Source organism: Schistocerca serialis, chromosome 1 (assembly GCF_023864345.2).
Source record: "Schistocerca serialis cubense isolate TAMUIC-IGC-003099 chromosome 1, iqSchSeri2.2, whole genome shotgun sequence".
Lineage (NCBI taxonomy): Eukaryota > Metazoa > Arthropoda > Insecta > Orthoptera > Acrididae > Schistocerca > Schistocerca serialis.
This window is the reverse complement of record NC_064638.1, coordinates 370,816,278-370,833,450: the sequence shown is the minus strand read 5'-3', so window position 1 is coordinate 370,833,450 and position 17,173 is coordinate 370,816,278. Positions and strand designations below refer to the sequence as shown.

The 17,173-nt window shown below is 43.4% G+C and overlaps 1 protein-coding gene and 1 long non-coding RNA gene across 3 annotated transcripts in view; one reads left to right on the top strand and one right to left on the bottom strand.

Moving 5' to 3' along the window:
• Positions 1-17,173, top strand: part of LOC126470560 (PAS domain-containing serine/threonine-protein kinase) — a 426,440-nt gene that overhangs the window by 74,701 nt on the left and 334,566 nt on the right. The window contains exon 2 of one of the 2 annotated variants that reach the window (XM_050098516.1): positions 5,729-5,814. In XM_050098516.1, the coding sequence (XP_049954473.1) occupies positions 5,737-5,814 (78 nt within the window). In that variant the 5' untranslated portion in view covers positions 5,729-5,736. Of the gene's footprint in view, positions 1-5,728; positions 5,815-17,173 lie in introns of those variants that run through there. The other variant, XM_050098533.1, reaches the window with a different exon arrangement.
• LOC126470601 (uncharacterized) overlaps positions 1-17,173 on the bottom strand; it is a 43,144-nt gene that overhangs the window by 3,743 nt on the left and 22,228 nt on the right. The window lies entirely within an intron of this gene.

Here is a 17,173-nt window from a genome sequence, read left to right as displayed (position 1 = left end):
ACAAAATTACTTGCCCATTTGCTAACATTTGTCCGAAACCTTGTTTCGATGTCTTGAACCGTTCACGAAATGAGAGGCGTGCTATGTCTTACAGGAGTCACTCTTCATATCGTTCAATTGCTCACGTACTTAAGAGCGCACTCCATTCTCTTGTACTGACTTTATTCAGTCTGCACCCATTTCATACTATTTCTTTGTCTTCAGTCAATGTCCTCTGTTCATATTAGGCGACAACGTTCTACGAGGTCTGTCTAAAAAGTATCCGACCTTTGATTTTCCCGCGCAAAATAGAGACGATAGCTTGGCGCCACTGTACACAGTAAAGGAAGAGACCTTTATGTGCATGCGTGAATTTTGTCCCCGCCTTCCAGCACGTCAGTTACTGTCTGTCAGTCGCTGAATGAGGTGCTACACAACGTGTTCGTCGGATTGCCGATTCTCTCAAGATGACTGAACGTGTTGAGGAAAGATACTGCATCAAATTTTGTCAAAAGCTTGATGATTCTCAAAGCGAAACAATTCGTAAGATTCAGCAGGTGTTTGGAGAAGATGCGATGGGTTTAACACAAATTAAGAAGAGGTTCAATCGATTCAAAAAAGGCCGCACATCAGCGGAGAGTGACCAGCGTTCTGGCAGGCCTCAAACTGCTCGGAGTGCAGCTGTTGTTGAGAGGGTGCAAAATTTGGTGACGGCAGATCGTTGTTTGACCATGCGGGAGATTGCCCAAGAGTTTGGAGTGAATAAAGATTTTGCACATGCAGTTTTGTGTCTTAATTTGAACACTGAGTGGCTGCGAAATTCGTGCCCAAGTTGTCGTCGGAACAAAAAGACCTCTGTTTCGACGTTGCACAGGACTTTCTGGACACCACCAACACTGATCCTGGGTTTCTGAACACTCTGATGTCTGGAGATGAGTCATGGGTGTACGGGTACAACCCGAAAACAAAAAGACAGTCGTCGCAATGGAAGCATCCTGAGTCTCCAAGCCGCGCGGGATTACCCCAGCAGTCCAGGCCCTGCAGTCATGGACTGTGCAGCTGGTCCCGGCGGAGGTTCGAGTTCTCCCTCGGGCATGGGTGTGTGTGTTTGTCCTTAGGGTAATTTAGGTTAAGTAGTGTGTAAGCTTAGGGACTGATGACCTTAGTAGTTAAGTCCCATAAGATTTCACACACATTTGAACATTTCTGAGTCTCCAAGACCGAAGAAAGTGCGGCAGGTGCGAAACAAAATCAAAGTGATGCTGACTGTCTTCTTTGATGCCCGTGGAATTGTGCATCACAAATTTGCACCAGAAGGACAAACAATGACAAAGGAGTGCTATCAAAATGTTTTCCAGCAACTCCGTGATGCAGTTCGGCGCAAAAGACCAGATGTGGATGGCGAAAAACTGGCAACTGCATCACGACAATGCCCCCGCACATTCATCCACTTGATCCAAAATTTCTTGGCCAAACATGGAATTACAGCCGTTCGCCAACCTCCCTACTCTCCAGACACTCCTACATGTGACTTCTGGTTGTTCACAAAATTGATGACGCCACTGAAAGGATCCCATTTTGAGAGTAGAGAAGAGATAATGTGAAACACGACGACAGAACTGAACACCATTCCAAAAGAAGACTTCCAGAGGTGTTTCCAGCAGTGGAAGGACAGGTGGGCTAAGTGTGTGCCAGCACGTGGGGCCTACTTTTTAGACAGGCCTCGTTTATTTTCCTCCAAGCATTGCTACATGAAAACATATGTCATCTCGTAGCTGTTGCTCAGGAATACATAACTTCTTCTGTTGCTTCTTCATTGTCCAGTTTTCACGTTGGTTGGCCTCTATTTGTTTGCATTTATGTACACTTTTTGCGCGGGATAAAATTCCACATGCAAATTGCACAATAAAAGTTTTGTCCATCCTCGTGACTTGTACAGGTGTCTTCTTTTTTTAGTTGCAAACCTCTCTTTCAATATTCTATTGATCACGGGAAATTGCTGTGTATTGGAATTCTCAGTGCAGTAAGAGAGCCTTGTCTCTCTTGTCGTGATGGTGTAATGCGGTCTCTATACACTGTTCAGTCTTTCACAGTACCTCGAAGGTCCATGGAAATGCATTTCACTTCATCATTTGTTTTTCATGCGCTCCATTGCAGCGTATAATTTCGCGAAGGCGAGTTCACAGATTCCTTACAGCTTTGTACGACATGTCTTGAGTATGTCATTGAAAAATTGCACTATCTGGGCATGCACTTCCATAATATTCTGTGGTCTCAAAGGGACAGTGGCCGTTTCAAATACCCTCACAAAAAAGTCGCATGTGCGTAAACCTGGGCTTGAAGGAGGACAAAAAAATCCCTCATGATGGTGCTATGGTTAACGACGGAACATGACACGATTGCTGAATATTTCCTGTAGAAAATCCAATATAGAATTAACCATATGAGGTGTTGCGCCCTCTTGCATAAACCACAATGTGTTCATTGGAAGAGTGGTGGCAAGAAGATATGGCCCAAAGTTATTTTCCAACATAGTCTCGTATCGGTCAGCAATGACAATTTCGTTCAAAAACACTGCTGTGACCAGGCTGCCCGCCCTGTCCCTTTCCCTCGTTTGTTCATGAACAGGAACATTTTGCGGTTTTTCTCTACCTCAAATCGAACAGTTTCCACTGAGGTGGAAATAAGCTTTGTCTGAGAACCATGTGTTGAACATTATTTCACATTCCTTCTGCCCATAATGGCTACTCAGTTTTCTCTGTTTTTCTACATAGTCAGCTTCTGGAACACAGTCATTTTGTAGGGGAAAAGCTTAATAAGATCACTCTGTAAAATTCTTTTTACAAAGTACAGAGCGACGGGACATACCCATTTCTCATGCCGCCCACCGGGATGACTTGTTTGGATCCGTAGCGTTGTGAAGTTTTCCGGAGAACGAACAGTCGGTAGCCGAGGTCGTATTCCTTCCAACGAATTGCCTCTTCCTCCTCCTCCTTCAAAATTTCTTTCATCGTAGAACTGTTTTCCTTCATGCAGCCCAGCGCATGTGGAATATTGTCCTAAATCTTCTTTGCATTTCTGTGACACTTTTCAATTCAACGTAAAGGAGAACTGCATTAGCACACTGGTGAACCTATAAATGTCCATACTTGGCGATGGCGAAACACTAACTGCGAAGCAAGAGACTGGCGGTATTGCAGCAACACTACAGTGAAACAAAACAGGTTGGAGCGACATTTGAATGAAATGTAACTAGAGGTATCATTTTTATTCACTGTTGAAATTTGTTAACTATTTGTGCGCCATCCTGTATCTTTGCATCGAAAGACAAAGACCGTCGGATGGCAGAGACCATTTATCTAAACCTACATTGTGAAAATTACTCTGAAGTGCATGGCAGAGGGTACTGGATTGTACCAGTTATTAGGCTTCAACCCATTCCATTTGCACCATTCACATTTGGAGAGTGAGAAGAAAGTTAAATCACTCGGATGTAATTGATCTAATCTTATACGCAAGACCACTACGGGAGCGATATGTAAGGGATTGTAGTACATTCTTAGAGTTATCATTGAAACATTACAGTAAGTATGCATTTTCGGAATAGTATGCGCCAGTAATAGGGTAATGGGTTATCAAATTGATAAGCAAATCAATTAAACTGATCCGTTAACTACGTTAACTAACCCCACCTCCAAGCTGCCAACACACACTGATTGGATGTGTTGCAACAAAAAAAAAAAAAAAAAAAAAAAAGAAGTATTTAACTGCTTATGGAGCAGCAATACAGGAACCCTCTCTTATGATTGATAGTCTGTTGGATATGGTCTTCCATCAGTACAGTCCACAAAACTTTGCGCAGATCTGTGCAAGCGACTTCTACCACTGGCCTCCAGCCCCAATGGAACGATACGTGTGTATGCAATACGCTCAACATCAACACGCATATGGTATCTGTTTTTCGATATATCGGAAGAGAGAGAGTTGCGGTAAAATCTTGTAGGAGTTTCTATTTCATGAGTGGTATAGCTGGTTAAAGTTTGGATGCATATGGTTCTCTCAAAACTACACCGATTTTGCTCATAAAACTAATAGACATCACATGTGTCTGTTCTCATGCAATTATGACTGGCTTTATTATTATCGTCACGAATGCATGTTTAAAAATAGGTGTTACCACAAGTTCTGTTATTTCACACTTTATAACACCTAGTTATATAGCAGATGCACTTGAATTATAGCTCATTGTGGAACCTCAAAATGATAGTGTTTTTTCTCGGCATGTGATCGGAGTGTGTGAAAGTTGCTGCCTTTGGGTCATGGGGTCCCGTGTTCAATTCCCAGTGAGGTTGGGGATTTTCTCTACCCGGGGACTGGGTTTTTATGTTGTCCTCATTATTTCATCATCATCATTCATGACGATGGCTAGAATGGACTGTGTAAAGAAATTGGACTGTGTAAAGGCCCCTCCCACCGGAGGTTCGAGTCCTCCCTCGGGCATGGGTGTGCGTGTTGTTCTTGGCATAAGTTCGTTTAAATAGTGTGTAAGTCTAGGAACTCATGACCTAAGCAGTTTGGTCCCTTAGAAATTCACACACATTTGAACATTTGACAGTGTAAAAGAATTGGAACTTTGTATGGGTGCTTATGGCCGCATGGTTGAGCGCCCTACAAACGAAATATCATCAACATCAGATTGCGTGAAACAGGCTGTGATGATCACATGGCTTAGAAAACTAGAACTCAAGAATATGCTGCTATTGTGAGTGATTGTCTGTTGTATGATAGAAATTTTAAACACAGGTCGGTAGAGGGGAATTGTGGAGAAAAAATGTCAAATGTAAGCATGCAAACCGGAATTGGTTTCGATGTAATGGAAGAGAGAGAGAGACGATAAAATCTAATAGAGGTTCTATTGCAAGACAGGTTCTCACGATTTGTTTCATGATTGACGATGTGATGTAGCTTCATAGTGCTAAAACGGGACTTGCCATAGTGTACAAAACAGTAACGTCCTCTTGAATTATAGCTTCTTGTTGTCGAACATAAAACGATTCTGTTTTTTTCTGACATGTGAGCAAATGGCTTGAAAGACTGTATTCCCTAATGCTATTTCGCATGTCTGAATGGTTTGTAATACACAAATGCATGATTTTTTATCTACAGACACTGATTTGAATGCGAGAGACGCTCTCAGGTAGTGTAGTTTGTCCGTCAAGCTGAAAGAAATTGCTTAACATAGATTTTTTTTTCTTCAGAGTTTAAATTTTCGTTTTTTCTTTACTCCAGTGATAGTTTCAAAATAATGAGGACATTCAGCGGTGATCTGTAGTTTTTGCAGATAAATAGTGGAAGTTTTTTCCTGATTTTACATGCAGTGGACATGTATAGGGGGTATACAGCCCAACCTCTGAATTTTGGTTTTCTGTAATCGGTGGCGATGCACATTGTTGGATGTCGCAAAATAATGAGATGAGAATTGTATCCTGCAGTCGAATTTAAAATCTATATCGACTTTGCTCATAAAACTAAAAGAAAATTTACTGCGCCAATTTTTGTGGTGAAAGAACATTTATTACCATTACAATTGTGTTTTCCTTTTTAATAGATGCTCGCTTATAACTGATGCATTGACATTAAATACAATTGTTACAGAGCACAGTGTGTGGGTGATCGTCTTAGACAGCTGTGCCCTGTCCAGGGCGCGGCTACATTTTAGCCTCATCAGCTCGTTTTGTTCTGCAGGCAGCCGACGTTATGGTCTTTTCTCTCGGCGAAGGGCCGATGCTGCACTGTCGCCTTAAGATGGACTGGGTGTCGCTCGTCTGCCGGCGGGTAAGCTGCAGATAAACGCATGGCGTGCTGTTGCAATTGACCGTTTGAAGAAGTCTGTGTCTCCTCGTAGGTGGAGGGAAGGAGGGGAGGAGGAGAGATGAGGAGAGATAAGAGGATCGCTAATTTTGGCAGCTTGTGGTCATACAACGAGGACAATGCACGTTCAACTACTAACCCCTCTACAGTCTTTTGGAACGATGATTTGCCCCAGTACATTGCTTTATGACCCATTCATTACGAGTGCTGGCTTTTTTCACGACAATTTTGATGTGTAATTAGAGCAGTGAAGCATTTGTCGTCGGTTGTTGTAGGGTGTATTGGCTTCGATTAGCTGGGCTGTAGGGTGATTGTCAAGCAGGTGTCTGCAGTGAACTCTGACGTCAAATAGCGATAGACACAGTCCTCAGACATTTGCTTACTGGTAATTCACTTATTCAACTTCTCTCTGTTCAACACGGGCATCCCATCAGTTTAATATGTTTCCCACCAAAAAATGAAGATAGTACTTCCCACTTCTGCCTTTTTCCCGCCAGCTTGTAGGTGAAGGGTAGAGTTTGAGTGTGTCTGCCACTAGTTTGGACTTGTATTGTGAAATTTTTTCCAGCAGGATAACATGACTTATATGGTATCGTCAATTGTTGAGCTGTATTGCAATTTTAGGCCGTCCTTGTGTAGCGCTTTGATTAGTGTTGTGTAATTGGGCCGATCCTTATAATTAATTACGTAATTAGGATCAATCCATACTTCAGCTTCCAACCAAAATAAATAAAGTACACTACCTCTCCTGCATCTGGGTAGTTTTCGCATGTTGGGGGGTGCACTTTGGCTTTCCATCCAGAAGGACCAGCGTTTGAGTCCCGGAAAGGGCACCGCCATTTGTAACTTTCCGCTTATTCCTGGGTCGGGAGTGGAGTGCGACGTCAGCACAGCCCTGGGACAAAAAATTGTCACCAAAATTCGAAATTCCCACAAAAATTCGAAATGCCCTTAGGTGGGGGGGGGGGCAAGTGGGGAGGGGAGGGGGAAGGGGGGTTGTTGGGGGGAGGTGGAGGGGCGGGTACCCATGTGCAGGTTGAGGAAAACACATGACATCATCCAGGAGCGGATAGAGTGGCGTGGATATGGGGTGGGGGTGGGTGTTGGGGGTTGCAAGGGTGGGTGTAATTGATTGAGCAGTCTAATTGATTTGCATAACAATGTAATATCAATTTGATCTTCAGCTGTCTGCCATAGTTATTGCAGCATCTCTGTAATACTCACACACCTGTGGCCATTGATGCTGTCGTTCTCGATATATGTTCATTATCCCCTATCAGTCCTATTTGGTATCCCACACAATAGAAGAATATTCTAGGATGGATCGCACGAGCGATTTGTAAGCAGTCTTCCTCGTAGGCTGATTGCACTTTCCTAGTATTCTATCAATGACCCAAAGTCTGCCAGTGAACGAATGAACAAATGCACCACGCTCATTTGCCTACTTTTTCCCAATATCTCACTGCTGTCAATTTTTAATCAGCTTTCCGTACCTAGTGCAATGTGACTTCCATAGTTTTTTAGGAGCATTGCAAAGTCTGGCGCTTTGTTACGAATGTTTCGACAGTTAATCACTAGAGTTTTAATATTCCAGCTTGTAGGGTGCATTTCTATGAATCTGATGCTGACACTTCAGGACTCCTACTGCTATCGTTAAGTGGACCGGATGGAAAGTCACCTAATCTAAAAAGGAAAAACCCCTCGTATTACACCCCACACTCTGTTAGCTACCTCTAATGGGCACACCTGATCCATTTAAGGGGACCCTACTGTTCTCAACCCCAGGGCTTAAGCCCAGGATGTTGCAGGTTACCTAGTCACAGACCTATACAAGTCTCTGGTTCAATCCTTCCACTCGACTCAGAACAGGGGACCAACATTAACTCTGGGGACAGTACAGCAAATTGTGAGCTTTGTTGAAGCTCTGTGAGCAAAACGTTGGTACTCTCAATGTTCTCTACCAGTCTTCTGAATGATTTAGGTATGACTTCAGGACCTAGACGATAGGCAACGTTTATTCTAACATGCGTCACAATCTCCAGTTGGGTCATTCGAAGAGCTTGGAGGGTAGGTGGAACATCCTATTCAGCAGGAACCAATAGCGCTGCCTACAGTACTAAGATTCGGCGAAGATAATGTCAAAATTTTCAAGCTACTGAATCTATTTCTCTGTTAGGCCAGCGGAAGCAATCCTGTTCGAGATGATACTGAAGACGGCAGCCGATTACAGACGATTTGGGGAGCAGTAAATGCCATTCTGAACGTTCCGATCGTCTTCTGAGAAGACTTGAAAAACAGTGATTCGTGTCTTGACATGTACATTCGGCCTGGAACATCTCCACCAGCAACTAGAAGACGAGGTGTGTGGCTGTGGACTATGATCGTTGTCGTGCCTTCTCTCCCCAAGAACCAACAAAGAGTCACCACTTGTGTTGTTTATCATGAGTGATATCCTACACAAACTTGGATTCTGGCACATCGCCAGAATTGCAGCAACTCCAGTGACCACGTAGAAGCTATGAGCAAACCGCGTCGAGGCGGAATGCATCAGTTGTCGGGTGGTTAGACACGTTGCACAATTCTGTACAATTTATTTATTTTGTTTTGATCCTCTGACATCTTGCACGTAAATAGGACAAGTCAAAAGAAAATGCAGAGGCGGTAAACTTACATTAATACAACAAGTTTGACCACAAATATAAACGACTACGTTAACACGTTATCACACAAACAATTGGTCGGTCGGAGTGGCCGTGCGGTTCTAGGCGCTGCAGTCTGGAACCGAGCGACCGCTACGGTCGCAGGTTCGAATCCTGCCTCGGGCATGGATGTGTGTGATGTCCTTAGATTAGTTAGGTTTAATTAGTTCTAAGTTCTAGGCGACTGATGGCCTCAGAAGTTAAGTCGCATAGTGCTCAGAGCCATTTGAACCATTTTGAACACAAACAATTAATACAATTTATCGCACACATGATTGCTAACAGCAATCTTGCTATAATATGTCTGATAATTTCACATTATAAAATTACACTTATTTCGATGAAATATTCATTTACAGAGTAGAAACTGTGGTCCATCAGAAACGGCTTCAGCGTTTTTCTTTATATGTATATATAAGCTTTCCTTCTATAGCATCTTGAGGTTAGCAAAATGACCGTGTAATTGAATTACTTTAAGAAGGACTCTGATCAGAATTGTTTTGATGATATGCATTGGAGGTTCCTGAATGTCCTCTTACAAACACTGTTGTTGTACAGGCGTAGTAGATTCAGTGTCTTTAGTGTAGGGGAAAGAGACCGACACGAATCTTGTCTTGGGTTGCTTATGAGTCTGATAACTCGTTTTGGGTACTGAATATGGATCGACTACAAAGTTGGGTGGGTGGGAAGAGAGTGAGACAGGGTTGTAGCCTCTCCCCGATTTTATTCAATCTGTATATTGAACAAGCAGTGAAGGAAACAAAAAAAAAATTTGGAGTAGGTATTAAAATCCATGGAGAATAAATAAAAACTTTGAGGTTCGCCGATGACATTGTAATTCTGTCAGAGGCAGCAAAGAAGAGGAGTTGAACGGAATGGATAGTGTCTTTGAAGGAGGATATAAGATGAACATCAACAAAAGCAAAACGAGGATAATGGAATGTAGTCGAATTAAGTCAGGGGATGCTGAGGGAATTAGATTAGGTAATGAGACACTTAAAGTAGTAAAGGAGTTTTGCTATTTGCGGAGCAAAATAACTGATGATGGTCGAAGTGGAGAGGATATAAAATGTAGACTGGCAATGGCAAGGAAAGCGTTTCTGAAGAAGAGAAATTTGTTAACATCGAGTATAGATTTAAGTGTCAGGAAGTCATTTCTGAAAGTATTTGTATGGAGTGTAGCCATGTACGGAAGTGAAACATGGACGATAATTAGTTTGGACAAGAAGAGAATATAAGCTTTCGAAATGTGGTGCTACAGAAGAATGCTGAAGATTAGATAGGTAGATCACATAACTAATGAGGAGGTATTGAATAGGATTTGGGAGAAGAGATATTTGTGGCACAACTTGACTAGAAGAAGGGATCTCTTGGTAGGACATGTTCTAAGGCATCAAGGGATCACCGATTTAGTATTGGAGGGCAGCGTGGAGGGTAAAAATCGTAGAGGGAGACCAAGAGATGAATACACTAAACAGATTCAGAAGGATGTAGGTTGCAGTAAGTACTGGGAGATGAAGAAGCTTGCACAGGATAGAGTAGCATGGAGAGCTGCATCAAACCAGTTTCAGGACTGAAGACCACAACAACAACAACAAAGTGCAGCCACCGATGACCTCGCTCTTTGGTCCCCTCCCACAAATCAACCGACCATCAACCGACAAAGTGCGTTCCCCATGAATGTTATTCCACAGTCGATGGCAAACTGGAAATACGCTTGAGATATTTGTGCTACTGTTTTTCTGTTACACCTTGCACTCGGTAGCAGTTAACAGATTGATGATAGTTCAGTTGTAAGAAGTTGAATATGTGCATTCTATTTCAGATATATTTCTGGGAATTTCTCATCATCTACTGATTTTAAAATTTTGCTTTTTATTTTCATTGTGTGATCAGTTTGTTGCTCTTGGGTGGATATATGAGAGTTCATGGCTAACGTTCTTCTGGTGTTCACTGAAAGTTTATTTTTTTCATACCAGTGTATTAGCTCTATCCATGATGTGTCTGCTGAGTATTAATGGTCTTTTCGGTCTAACTCAGTAATAAAAATTCTAGTGTCATCTGCAAATAGTGTTTTCTGTTTGACATGAACAGTGGCACTCACAAGAAACGCCTTGTGTGCTAGGTTGCAAAAGGCCAATGATGTTTATGGCATTCGATGCCCCACATGTCTACCATGCAACCACAATATGGCTGGTAATGGCAACAGGGGACGGATCTGGAGGTATCCAGTGGTGAACACAGCATGAGGATACGGAGCCTAGTTGAACTGCTTAGTTGACAAATAACTAGCAATAGTGAAACTTCCTGGCAGATTAAAACTGAGCGCCGCACCGAGACTCGAACTCGGGACCTTTGCCTTTCGCGGGCAAGAGCTCTACCAACTGAGCTACCCAAGCACGACTCACGCCCCGTCCTCACAGCTTTACTTCTGCCAATACCTCGTCTCCTACCTTCCAAACTTGCCCGCGAAAGGCAAAGGTCCCGAGTTCGAGTCTCGGTTCGGCACACAGTTTTAATCTGCCAGGAACTTTCATATCAGCGCACACTCCGCTGCAGAGTGAAAATCTCATTCTGGAACTAGCAATAGTGCTACGGTGTTATGGGTGTTGATACAAAGCAGGGCAACGGCAAAATGGCTCTGATCACTATGGGACTTAACATCTATGGTCATCAGTCCCCTAGAACTTAGAACTACTTAAACCTAACTAACCTAAGGACATCACACAACACCCAGTCATCACGAGGCAGAGAAAATCCCTGACCCCGCCGGGAATCGAGCCCGGGAACCCGGGCGTGGGAAGCGATAACGCTACCGCACTACCACGAGCTGCGGACAGGGCAACGGCAAGGCCAGCCGGTGTGGCCGAGTGGTTCTAGGCGCTTCAGTCTGGAACCGCGCGACCGCTACGGTCGCAGGTTAGAATCCTGCCTCGGGCATGGATGTGTGTGATGTCCTTAGGTTAGTTAGGTTTAAGTAGTTCTAAGTTCTAGGGGACTGATGACCTCAGATGTTAAGTCCCATGGCGCTCAGAGCCATTTGAGCCATTTGGCAACGGCAACGATAAACAAAACAAATATTGCACTATATCTACAACAGTTGACATTTCGACAGAAAGGAACCCAAGGAATTTCACAGAGTGAGAAAGAAGTGGCAGATGAAATATTAGCGTTTCTGCAATATGAGTCAGTGGAATGTGTGGTGTCGTATACGATAGACTGCGTGGACAATGAACATGGAGAGTACAATAACGGCGATACGTGCTTTAACAAGTGAATGTGATAGCCACAAAGTTCATCATCCTAGTCGGACAGGGAGCCACGGATTCCATCTCCAGTTAATGTAGTAAAGGACAGTCCTTGTCCAAGAAGCAGGTACTAAACATAATTACGTACATATAAAGTCATCCACAACACCGTAAAATAAAAAAAGAAAAAAAAATTATGAACAGATTTCGAGTAAGTCCGCAGCAATATGACCGTGTAGTGATAAGAAGAATTACGGATATTCAAGGCAGTACGAGGCGTACTTGTTACAAAAACTGGTATTTGCGAGTTTTAATTTACAGGATGTACCTGATAGTGTTCTACTACGTTGAAACTTCCTGGAAGATTAAAACTGTGTGCTGGACCGAGAATCGAACTAGGGAGCTTTGCCTTTCGCGGGCAAGTGCTCTACCAACTGAGCTACCCAAGCACGACTCACGCCCCCTCCTCACAGCTTTACTTCTGCCAGTACCTTGTCTCCTACCTTCCAAACTTTACAGAAGCTCTCCTGCGAACCTTGCAGAACTAGCACTCCTGAAAGAAAGGATATAGCCACAGCCTCGGGGATGTCTCCAGAATGAGATTTTCACTCTGCAGCGGAGTGTGCGCTGATATGAAACTTCCTGGCAGATTACGTTACTCACATCAAATTGCCGCGACATAGATTACAGTGATTTCACAGGAAGCCGTGGATGGTTGCATAACTTCAAACAGTGCTACCGAATTGGAAGACGTAAGATAACGAAATTTCAAACAAAGCGTCAACTTGACGATGCACAGAAAACTGTGGAAACCGCACGAAAATTTGTAGATGAGATAAACAGAGTTATCCCATCATTCAGTAAGGCATTTATTTTCAACTCCGCCCAACCGTGATGTGAAGAGGAAATACATATGAAAGGAAGCCTGGAAATCAGTGGTACCAAGAGAACTGTATCAAGATCAGCTAACTTCCACGCCTTAACGCGTTTCTCTACAGTTATGCCGACTGTTAATCTGGATGGTAAATTGGATGGGAAGTTAATTATTGTGCTGAGAGAAGTTGGAGGTGCTCTGCCCCCTATGATTCCTTCTCGTATGTGTGATCTTGCAAGAACAGTAGGTAATATTTTCGTCACAGCAAGCAACAGTGAGAAAATGGGCGTAAGAGAACTACAACTATGGTATGAGCACTGCTTTTGGCCAATAGATGGTCAAAATAAATTACTTGTGCTTGATTCCTGGTCTGCATATAAAATTCATACTCATTTAGAGAAAACTATCCCTCCTGAAAATTGTGTGACATTGCAGTTCATATCATCTGGAAGCAATGGACAAATTCAGTCTTTGGATGTTTGTTTTTCCGTGCCTATAAAACACATTATCGCACTACCTGCGGCTACTCCTTGAAGGATAGCTAGTTTCACGATAAGCTCCACGACAAACTGTTTGGCCGGCCGCTGTGACAGAGCGGCTCTAGGCACTTCAGTCTGGAACCGCGCGACCACTACGGTCGCAGGTTCGAATCCTGCCTCGGGCATGGGTGTGTGTGATGTCCTTAGGTTAGTTAGGTTTAAGTAGTTCTAAGTTCTAGGGGACAGATGACCTCAGATGTTAAGTCCCATAGTGCTTAGAGCCATTTGAACAATTTTCGAGTCAAAATCACTTCCAGCTGCAGTTTGCTTTCAAATCGGCCATTCCCTTTGTTTTTGGTCTCGTGTTAGATGTAACTTTCGAAGTTAAGCGCTGCCGGGCTGGGCTTGCACTTGGATGAGTGAGCGGTCTGCCGAATGCAGTTGGCAAACGTGGTGCACTCAGACCTTCTGAGGCAGACTGAGGAGCTACTTCATTAAGAAGTAGCGGCTCCAGTCTCGTAAACTGACATGCAGCCGGGAGAGCTATGTGCTGACCACATGCCACTCCATATCCGCATCCAATGACACCTGTGGGCTGAGGATGACCCGGCGGCCGGTCGGTACTGATGGGCTTTCATGACCTGTTCGGGCGGAGTTTAGTGAACATTAGTGTATTCCACTCTTTGGAATAGGTCCTGGGTTCGGAGGGAATTATTGCGTATGTGCAGTCTAACGTGCTGGATCAGACATCAGTATTTTTCCGCCGCTGATTGCCTTAGCGATCTGGTGCATAATACTCCTAAGCATCGCAAGATATCCTCAGTCGCCGGCCGCTGTAGCCGAGCGGTTCTAGGCGCTTCAGTCCGGAACCGCGCTGCTGCTACGGTCGCAGGTTCGAATCCTGCCTCGGGCATGGATGTGTGTGATGTCTAGGTTAGATAGATTTAAGCAGTTCTAACTCTAGGGGACTGATGACCTCAGATGTTAAGTCCCATAGTGCTCAGAGCCATTTGAACCATTTTTGAACAAACTGCTTCGCACTCGGTTGCATGCTGTCACATTCCATCAGTTATCATCACCCCGTTACACCAGAATGATTCTGTATACGTTCTTTATGACTGAACGTCCTGCAAAGTTAGTAACTCCAAAGGAGTTCGCCTTTGTTCTTGATGGTGCGAACCTTTGTGATCACTGTGGCGCCCTATTTTCCATTTGGTGTTCATGGTGCAAGTTAATGGTTTGTTTTGAAGATTTCTCGAATGTCGACGATGGCGATTTTGTGAAATGTAATACATAAATTCTATAGAAGGTTGATCTCTGCATCTCCCAGACACTCATTTTCTGTTGCTCTCCAGGTGCTTTCTGTCGTAATTGTTAACACAACATTTTCAAATGAGCCTTACTAAAGATTGAAGTTGCGACCTCACACTGAAGGGGTTCCTTGTCAGATTATCTATATACAAGAGAAAGAGGATTGGATCTAACGTCGACCCTTATGGCCCACCATATTTTATTGTAGTTTTTTCTGATGTGTATGCTGGTCTTCTTCAGATGTGTCCAGTGGTTGTATCTTGTTTAAGAACAAATCTCTTTTCCATTTGCTTCGAATATCTCTAATTTCATTTCTTTCCAACTTAATTAGTAGAGTAGCATGACCAGCAACGTCGAACGCGTTGGATTAGTGTAGCATGCAGGTAAATGGACTGCTGTGGCTTTGGGTCTAGACTGTCTGAAGCCATACTGATGATTTGACAGCAGTGAATGTCTGTTTGTAAACTGTGTCAACCCATTATAAAAAAACTTCTCGAAGATCTTTGAGATACCATTAGGCTGGGCTACAGGTCATTAATTTTTGACGATGTCAGTGGAAATGTATAGAAGATTTGGAAACGTACCTGCGGAAAAGGGGTAATTAATAATATGTTTCAGAGGTTCTACACTATAATGTCCTTTTCGATTAATAACGCAGTCTGGAATATCATCAAATCTACACAAAAGTTTCTTTAAGAGTGTATACCAGTATGACACGCACTCATGCACTTCTCAAGCATGCCGTCCCATGAATTCTGCGGATAGATGGGGCAGTCATGTCCTGGCTGCTATCATGTTCGGATCTTCGATCGCTACCAACGGTAATTAGATGGTTGTCCAGCATCGGAAAAGCGTCCTCAAACCTGCTCTCCAGCCTTCCAGTTAAAATTTTGGAGATGGGTTCGTCTTTCAAGAGGATAATATACGGCTCACAGCTCCCATCTCGTGAACACCTTCCTCGAGGATGCAGAAACCAATCGAATTGAAATGGTTGGAGTTTTCTGCTGATATGAACTCGAACGGTCGTTCTTAGGACCCAATGAAACTTCCTGTGCGCTGCCGCTGGATCCGCACTTAAACACTACATGATCTCATAAGTATCGCCGTTGAACAATGGATATGATTGAGCAGCAACGTCTCCATCGCCTTGTGAATATACAGGGTGATTATAATTAAACTTTCAAAACTCTATAGAAATAACACCACTGGTCAAAATGACGTGAAATTGCAACGGAATATTATCGGAGAAAGGGGGAAACGTATTGCAGAAGAAAAAACATAGTGTGAAAATTGATCAATAGATGACGCTGTATGTGTCAGAATACGTAAATGAAAACACCTGTCATGCACACGACCCATTGGAATTGATATAAACACGCCGTGTAGACGGCTTTTCCTCCTTTCGCGTCTGCGACATTCACCACGACAGTCTCATTGCAGGTTCGGGCTGTGCTTGTAAAGCCGTATTACAAGAATGATGACCGTGCAGAAGTTCCCGACACTGAAGGGTTTGAAAAAAGGCGTTGGTCCGATGACTGCCGTGAGTCTGGAGAAAATTATTCGGTAACTCGAAAAGACGGTTCTTTTGGTGTGCAACCTGGAAGAGGGAGGAAACGAATTGATTCGACGTCAGTGGAAATAGTGGCCACAGCAATGCAGGAAGAGACGAGTGGTGGTGTGCAAACTTGTAGTGCACGGAGAATTGCCCGAACATTGGACATAAGAGAGACTTTCCGAAGTTTCACATGTTTTGCACTGTTTCCTGAGAAAAGATGTTTGCAAGAATCAAGTATCTGCATAAGATGGACATCACGGTGTTTCCACAACTGTGAGAACTTTCCGAAAATGTCGTTTTCCAAGCACAAACACGTAAGAATATTTTTTAACAATCAGCTGCCCCAAAGATAGAGCGGCCGTAAGAAGGAAGGAAGGAAGATTATGGTTCCACGTCCCGTCGATATCGAGGTCATTGGAGACAGTAGGTCGTAAGAGGCGTGCAACTCCCGCATCGCACCGTTGCTCACTAAGGCCGCCTGATCTCACGATATGTGATGATTTTCATTTTGTGGGATTTGCGGAAGTCTCTGTACATCCTCACAAAAGGACGGAACGAGTTTCGTTATCAACTGGGTGTTTGTCGTGCGCCTGGTGGAAGGCACATTGGGTGTTTTGTGAAAGGCAAATGAAATCTTTAATCCTAAACGTAATCGTAAAAAGCTCGTCAGTATTATGTGTAAAATTTTAGAAAGCGTTCTATCAATGGAGCGTAAGCAGCGATCGGTATAAAATGTTAAAATTCAGTAAAACAGTCTCGATCGCAACAGATGTTTATTCTTGTTCGCAACCGGTTTCGGCCTATAATTTACACCACCTTCAAACCCTATACACTGAAGTACAATAGTAATACATATTCACTGGGGTTTCTGTACAAAGAGATGGTAATATGGCTAAAAAAAACCTAGTACGATATTACACCCATGATGGCGGCTGGCGACAGTGGATGGAGCGATTTCCGTAAGAGCACGGACGGCAATTGCTGATTACGGTAGCATTACTCGAAAATATGTGATATAAGTTTCGCCCATAGCATACAGCATTATATCACTGACAACGAATCATGTACCTCTTACGTGAGACTTGTTACACTGAATGGTGTAGTCGAACGTACAAGAAAAATAGATACAATATGATGATGATGTTTGATTTGTAAGG